This window comes from Coffea arabica, chromosome 2e (assembly GCF_036785885.1).
Source record: "Coffea arabica cultivar ET-39 chromosome 2e, Coffea Arabica ET-39 HiFi, whole genome shotgun sequence".
NCBI classification, from domain to species: Eukaryota; Viridiplantae; Streptophyta; class Magnoliopsida; order Gentianales; family Rubiaceae; genus Coffea; species Coffea arabica.
The window spans coordinates 4,641,243-4,649,126 of NC_092313.1; the positions used below are offsets into that span (position 1 = coordinate 4,641,243).

Sequence of the window (7,884 nt, forward strand, 5' to 3'; positions counted from 1 at the left end):
ACGCGAAAAAAAAAAAACTAAAAATGACTTTAATATGATTCCATTGCCCAAAAAGCTCTAATGCGTTCCAAGCCAAACAAAACAAAATGATTACTACAAAAAAAAAAACTAGCAAATGAAATTAGGTTGAATTATCATTTTCATGAAAAAACGCAAATCATTATTTATAAGATAGCGATAGAAGGAAATTACAAATAGGTTAAGACAGATCTTAGTTTTTTTTTTCAATTAATTTGCATAATGGTCACAAATTCACATATTAATTCAATAAAATGCTTTTGCTATTAATTTTCTAGGAGGCAAAAATCAAGTCGATAACAATTCTTAACGACATATGCAATTAACTTTTTATTTGAGATGAGTTTGTCAAGCAAAGTAATATTCTTTCAATATATATATATATATATATGTGTGTGACACGCGTCAGTTTAATTACTTTTTCACCTTTTTAGTTTTTGAAGAAGACAAAGCAGTAGCTTTCATCCGTTAACTTCATCAATATGCCACGAGAAGTTGATAATTCGATGCTCAAAATATTGTAATGGATTGTTCAGGGGACAAATAACAAAATAGCAATAGTTTAGTTTGGAGATTTGTAATTAATCCTTTATTCAACTACCAAAAGAGTGAAAAGACAAGTTTGTCTAGACATGCATTGCCAACAGCTCCCGAGTCCCGACGCTCTTAAAGTCAGCGCGTGTGCACCACACTCGCCGTTGTTTTGCATTTGTTAATTTTGAATGAAGACCGTAACCTCCGCTTTCCACGGTGGAAGAAGGGAAAAATGGAAGCACGTCTTCGCCTCTCTCTCTCCCGTTTCCTCCCTCTCTCGCATTTGATAATTTGACTGCAAACTTTATAAGACAAACGGATACCATCTATCTATATTCAGAAACCTGTAGTTTCCACGCTACCCCCGGTTGCAGGTTGCAACCAACTCTAGTTGAACTGGCTCCAAAAAATGACTGCTCACCTGTTTGCCCTAAATCGGTTTTAAATTTATATCTACACGACGAAGTCCTCAACTTCCAAAACAAAACTCTGAACTTCTGTACCCAAATACTAAAGCTTCTCCGCTCCTGATAAAGCGCGGCCCTGTGTGGACACGGAAGTGTCGAACTGCTCGGACCGGATCTACTTGAAAATTCTAGTGCAGGTGTGAAATTTTTGGTTAGTCATTGATCGTATTTCTATTTTCTCTGTGTTTTTTTTTTCTTTTGTCGGTGATGTGAAAAATGTGCAGAGGATTGAAGTTGCAGAGATGAGTGAGAGCAAGAGTTTTCAGCTTGGGACCATTGGTGCTTTGGGCCTGTCAGTGGTTTCGTCAGTATCGATCGTAATTTGCAATAAAGCGCTTATGAGCTATCTAGGTTTCATTTTTGGTGAGTTGCAAGTACTCTTTAACTATCTATTATCCTAAAAAAAAAATGGATTTAGTAGCTTCTAGTATATATATGCATACATATTTTAAACTCAGTTGAATTCCTTACGTTGCTGACCGCTTCTTTCATGATACTTAATGGAGAAATGAGTCTAAATGACCTTGTATTTAGGCTGATTTCATGTAACTTGGGAAATAAGAAGGGATCGGGTTGTGGAAGAGTAACATCTGCAGAATACAGAATAGCTTTTTTTTTTTTGGTTGGGTAATAATTATATTGGCTGCTTCTGCACTGGACTATGTATACTTTCTTGTACTATTATTCGCAAGGGTAAGGTGAGTGTCCACTTATTTTACAAAGTATGAAAAATTATTCTATGCAGAGCTACCATCATGAAGGACTAAACTACTGCTTGTAATGTTAATCTGGTTTTTAGATTCTGTTTCTTTACTTGGAATGTCAATTATTTGCTTTTATTAGATGTCAATAGTAATTTAAGTTGTCATGTACCTTGTAGTTCGAGGAGTCATGCATTTATAGGAGATTTATCTTCACAAGTCAGAATATATTTCTTCCACATTTATCTTTTTTCTTTCTTTTTTCTTTTTCCTACCGTCTTTGGACATTGGAGTTTATTCATCCAACCCATTCTGATCAGTGATTTGAAAGCTGAAAGCCAGGACTTGACAAAATACATAAGTCAGAACATAGTTTATTTGCATTGTGGTGTTAATTACAGTATTACAAGTCTGATTTATATGCTCCTTGTTTACTATAAGACCTTGTTTTGTTAAAACGTTATACTGAAAAAGAGGCAGGATATACTTGTGTTTTATGACTCAGTCTCTGCACTTTCCAAATGCAGCTACGACTCTGACAAGCTGGCATTTGCTTGTCACCTTCTGTTCCCTGCATGTTGCACTTTGGATGAAACTGTTTGAACACAAACCTTTTGATCCACGAACTGTAATTGGATTTGGAATTCTCAATGGGATTTCAATTGGATTGCTAAACCTTAGTCTGGGTTTCAACTCAGTTGGTTTCTATCAGGTTGGGTTTATCATTTGAACCTTTATTAGTCTATATGTTGAGAAACATTGTGGGGTTTCTGAATTATGGCTTTACAACTTCTGTGTAGATGACCAAGCTGGCAATCATCCCTTGCACTGTGCTGTTGGAGACCCTTTACTTGAGCAAGAGATTCAGGTTTTTTTTTTTCAACTTAACCATTTAAAGCCAGAGAAGCAAAGTTTGAAGTAATGATAGTAAATCCTCCAAGTATTTGTTGTTAATAGGTACAATTTTAGGGAGAATTGCCAGCTTCTGAACAGGAAAATTTCTTGTCCTTTTTGTTTTCTTTGTGGTGCTTTATTCCTTATTAGGATACCTCCACAACAAAATCTAGTTGATCAGGTAAACCTTCTGGCAAGTTCAAATCTTCCTGTGGACAAATAAAGTTGCTGCACTGTGAACTTTAGCCTAACATCTTATGATTTAACATTTTTTAGTAGAGTAATGCATGACTTTGTACAGCCACATTTTGATTATATAATGAGTATATGAAGAATTGATGCACTTTTCGAATTATGCCCTTTTTTTGTGGGGATATCTCAGAGTTATAGGATTTGTATTCATTTTTTTAAATTTGTAAAAGCAGAATGCCACTTTCGTAGTGTTGCGCTTTATAAGCTCTTAATCATTATTTGGACCGAAATCACTTTTCCTGTTTACTTCTCATAATTGTCTTGTTCCTTGTTTTCTTATTCTTTGCCTGGTCAATTCATGCAACCTTGTTCTGTTTTTTCCTCTCATTAATGCAGTAGGAGTGTTCAGTTTTCTCTTGCCATCCTCCTTCTCGGTGTTGGAATTGCTACTGTTACAGATCTGCAGCTCAACATCCTGGGCTCTGTCTTGTCCTTGCTTGCAGTTGTTACAACATGCATAGCACAGATTGTATCCTTTAACTTGACTGCATTATTTCCTGTCAGTGTTTAAAACTGCAGGCATACAGATGAATTTGTAAGACAGTTTTCTGCTAGAAGCATTTCATCAGTCATAAACTTAAGCCCATGGTTGTTTGTCAGTCTGATGTCATAGTATTTCAGACAATGAATGTGATACATGCATTTCCTAGTAAATTCATATGTTTCATGTGAAAAGGCCATAGATTGACATTGCAAAAGGAATATTTTCTGCTTCAAATTAAACCATGCTTATCATTTAATACTTGGTTTCTAATAGTAGTGACATAGTTATGCAGAACTTGAATTAATGATCTCTGTCAGTGCAACTGCTTTCATTGGGATGTCTGAATAATGTCAGACTAAATGAGCATCTTGCAGAAATAGTGGATAAAATCATGGAGTTCTAGGGATCTTTTATTGCTGCAAGTAAAAGTAAATTCAATTGTCCAATAATTAAGTGTTGATTTATTTGCATGTCTGGACATATACAATAGACCTATAAAAATATAATATGTCAATCATAGTGGAGGGATTACTTTAAAAGCAAACTGAAGATTTCACTTCAAAACAAGATACCTAAACTTATCTCTGTCCAGAAATGAACCTTTGAATCCATGCTTAGTTTTTGTTTTTAAAACCATCTTGGCGTGTTCTGTTGTCTTTCTCTAAATACATCATCACCTGCTGAGAATTCATGGCCTACTTGGTATTAATCAGCGAACCATTGTTTAAGCTAAGACACCTAAGCAGCCTTTTGAAGAGACTCTATCCTAGACCATGTGTTTCTTTGTTTTGCATATATTATGACATGTTTGGCATCTTAATTAGTTTCTCTCAGATGACGAATACAATCCAGAAGAAATATAAAGTTTCTTCAACCCAGCTTTTATATCAATCATGTCCATATCAAGCAATGACCTTGTTCATATCTGGTCCATTTCTAGATAAGTTTTTGACCAATCAAAATGTGTTCACGTTCAAGTATACTCCAGATGTACTGGTGAGGATTACTACTGAAAGTAATACTTCTTTGTGTTCATGAAAATATGTTCAGGCCTAATTCTTTGTCAATATTGCAGGCTTTTATTGTACTTTCGTGCTTGATCTCTGTCTCTGTTAATTTTAGCACATTCCTTGTGATTGGAAGGACATCTCCTGTCACCTATCAGGTTCTTGGGCATTTGAAAACTTGCCTGGTATTAGCATTCGGTTATGTTTTACTACACGATCCATTTGGCTGGAGGAACATTAGTGGGATTGTGATTGCGCTGGTTGGGATGGTTTCCTACTCCTATTATTGTAATCATGAAAATCAGAAAAAAACCATTGAACCAACAGCGACACCTGAGGTACTTGACATTGGTACTTCTGTTATTCGTTAGATATATATCCTTATTATAAAATTACTACATCCCCTTCTTTTTTCCCTATTGTCGACTCTAAAATTATTTCAGACGTAAGTTTTGTTCGTTCATTTCCTGAATTTACTATCCTGAGTTTACTATCTCTTTTCATCCAGGCTGAGGAAGGTGAATCTGAACCTCTAACACATGCAGAAAATGGTGCTGCAGCATTTAATGATATTGCTGTTTCCAGGGCACCAGAACGGAAATCTGAGAGGTTCATGCATGCATAAATGCTTCCCAGGTTTGTGGTGCTTGTGTACACAGCTGCAATGGAACTGTTTGAACTCTGATAAGTTGACGCCAATGTAGTGCAAGTGGGGGATGTTGATAAAAATTCTGGTCCTGTAACCCCAGCAATCATGTGCGTAGCAGGTCCTTGATATTGCTACAGTATATATTTGTGTATATATATCTGACATGCCAATCATATTTTGTTCTGAGGATTGCATACTTTTGGAATTTAGAATTTGAATTTTCAATTTTTATAGCTTTTTTAATTGTAAAAATTGTGTAGTTTCTCAACAGAAAAGAATATTGTGATTTTTTAAAACATTTTGTATCAAAAGCAAAATCCCAACACGACTCGCTTTCCTTTTCTATAACTTGATCTTTCTCCTTTCATGCACTTGTATCTGTATCTTAATTATAGAGTTCTTAAACTGGAAGAGGTATGTTCATTCTCTTCGTCTCTTTCTCCACATCTGGGGGTACGGGGGATAGGGAGGTGTGGTAAGGAATCAATTGAAGTGAACTGCATCCAGATAGGTTGAAGACTTTAAACACGTAACACATATCTACACGTCAATTTATGAACTTTTGAACTCAGAAAACTCATGCCCATTAACTTGAAGATAAAATGAGCAGATTGAAGGAATTGACTGATCTCATATTATATTGCAATTAATTATTTTGGAGTAAACTGTTCAAGACAATAAGATTGTCCTTGCAGACCGTGTGAAGGTCTTGGCTTACGTGGTGCAGTACTGAAGTAGCTTACATCCTTGTCCCTTCCTTATTTAACTTGTGTTGCTACTCTTTTTAAGGAGGATAGATCAGCTATGAAGATTGGTTTCCAAAGTCATTCTAGATTGGTTACATCCTTTTGTATCCTGGCTTAGTACTTTGGCGCTACTAGCTTTTTTTTTTTTTTTTAGCAATGGTAGAATTCCTATACCCTAATCTAATATAATCTAGGGGGAGGAGGACTCGATGTGAGTAGAGACTTCATCGAAGAAAGCCAATTAAGACTGTCACACATGACACCACCAAGACTGGTGGTGACCAATAGGCCAAAAGCCATACTAGCTTGGTGTGTCCAATTAATGCAAACCAAATTAGACACCATCAAACACATAAATGAAATCTGTGCAGCGGCAAGTCCCATCCAGAATCCTGCAAAACCATAACTAGATCTGAAGCCTAGTAATGCTGCAACTGGCAAACCAATGAGGTAGAAGGATATGAAATTTATGTAACAACCAATCTGAGGTCTGGCTGAACCAATCAGAATCCCACATGCAGCTGCCTGGGTACTGTTCCCCAGCTCACAAAACCCTAACAAAGGAAGTGCGATTGATGTGAGATGAAGAATTTGAGACTTCCTTCCGTACGTACAGCTTGCCCCAAGCATCTCTTACTGCAGTGGTGAAAGCAAAAGCCAAAAATCCCCATGTTGCTTTTGATACAAAAAAAATAAAAAGAAAAAAAAAGATCGTCAAATAAAAATGGGATCACATTCAAAGTCATCCAAAAAAAAAAGTCAACATTTAGGGGTTAATGTTTTATATTCTATGGTTATACTAGCAAAAATATAAAAAAGAAGGAATAAAAAGAGAAAAGGGAAAGGAAAAATAATTATAAATCCCATTATTTGTATATCCATATCTAACAAGAGAATTTTATTGAGATGTTAAGGCTAATATAATTATTTTAGCTTGATAAGGGAGGTACGTATTATTTTAAAACCTCGAGCAAGCTTATGGGAGGTTTCTGAAATTATCCCTTTACATATTATGCCATTATGGAGAGACCTTGGTCAGATAGAGCTTTAACAGGGGAGGTGTAAGGGACAAGTATACTTGTCACAAACAATAAAAGATCGCAAATATGCTAACAAGGCAAAAAGTTAAGAGGTAAAGATAGGAAAATGCGATGTAATTCTAACACAGTTGATGCGTGAGCTTACATGAACAATAATTGAATGTAACATTTCTATTACAAAAAATGTACAATCAATTTATAATGAATTACAGCGTGCTTAAAAGTTATTATATCATTAAGGAATGGTTACCGTGAAGGTGAGCAAAACAATGGGAAAAGAGATATAGAGGGTTACAAATACGCTATTTAGATTGCTATTTTTTTTTGGAGTTTTGATAGGAAAATTTGTTGTAGTGATGTGATGTATGTGAATTAGAAAAATTGTTAAAAAATATATTCACAAAAAATATAAAATTTTTTTAGAGAAAAATTGCAATCCAAACAAGATATGTAACACGATTATACAACCAACTATTCACTACTCCTAGAGTAGTTGGCCACCAAGAGAGTTTTAAACCTTTATTTGGATGTAGGTTAACGGATTTGCATTTTTAAAAATTCAAATTTTCCTGAAAAAGTTTGTTAGCAGGTGCGTAGATATACACATCCGTTTGGGTAGGTGGTAGTTTAATTCCTTTCGAATTTTCCTTGGGACCTTTTTAGATCATCGCTTCCCCCTAGTATAGAGTAAAAGTAAATTTAGGATAGATTCTATCGATGTCCAGATAAAAAAAATATATATATATATAACACGATTATGCAGCAAAGTTGCGGGAATTTGGTGCTTCTAATCTCCAGGCCCGACCCACCAAACCTGCAAACTTTCCCTTGTAAGTGCATTCGAATAGCGCCTTATGCCGCTGGTTGTAAAATGTAAAAGGGTTAAAAACATAAAAGCCCCCTGTGGTATAGCTATTACACATAAAAATTCCTCGTAGTTTCAAATCATGCCTATCGGTACCCCATGATTTGAAAGAAAGTGCATTTTCGACGGAAATCGTTAATGAAAACGGAGGTCAGTGAAAAGACATAAATGCCCTAACGATATAAGCGAAAAATTGCTGAAGGAATTAGTCAGTTTGCTGAGACAGA

At 35.5% G+C, this 7,884-nt stretch overlaps 1 protein-coding gene across 1 annotated transcript; it reads left to right on the forward strand.

Moving 5' to 3' along the window:
* The first annotated feature begins 715 nt into the window (after nucleotides 1-715).
* Nucleotides 716-5,302, forward strand: LOC113730252 (UDP-xylose transporter 3-like). The gene is made up of 8 exons (XM_027254814.2): nucleotides 716-1,156; nucleotides 1,244-1,382; nucleotides 2,248-2,432; nucleotides 2,521-2,588; nucleotides 3,203-3,335; nucleotides 4,185-4,346; nucleotides 4,426-4,695; nucleotides 4,866-5,302. The coding sequence occupies exons 2-8, from the start codon at nucleotides 1,262-1,264 to the stop codon at nucleotides 4,980-4,982; spliced, it is 1,056 nt and encodes a 351-aa protein (XP_027110615.1). The 5' UTR covers nucleotides 716-1,156; nucleotides 1,244-1,261; the 3' UTR covers nucleotides 4,983-5,302.
* The last annotated feature ends 2,582 nt before the right edge of the window (nucleotides 5,303-7,884 follow it).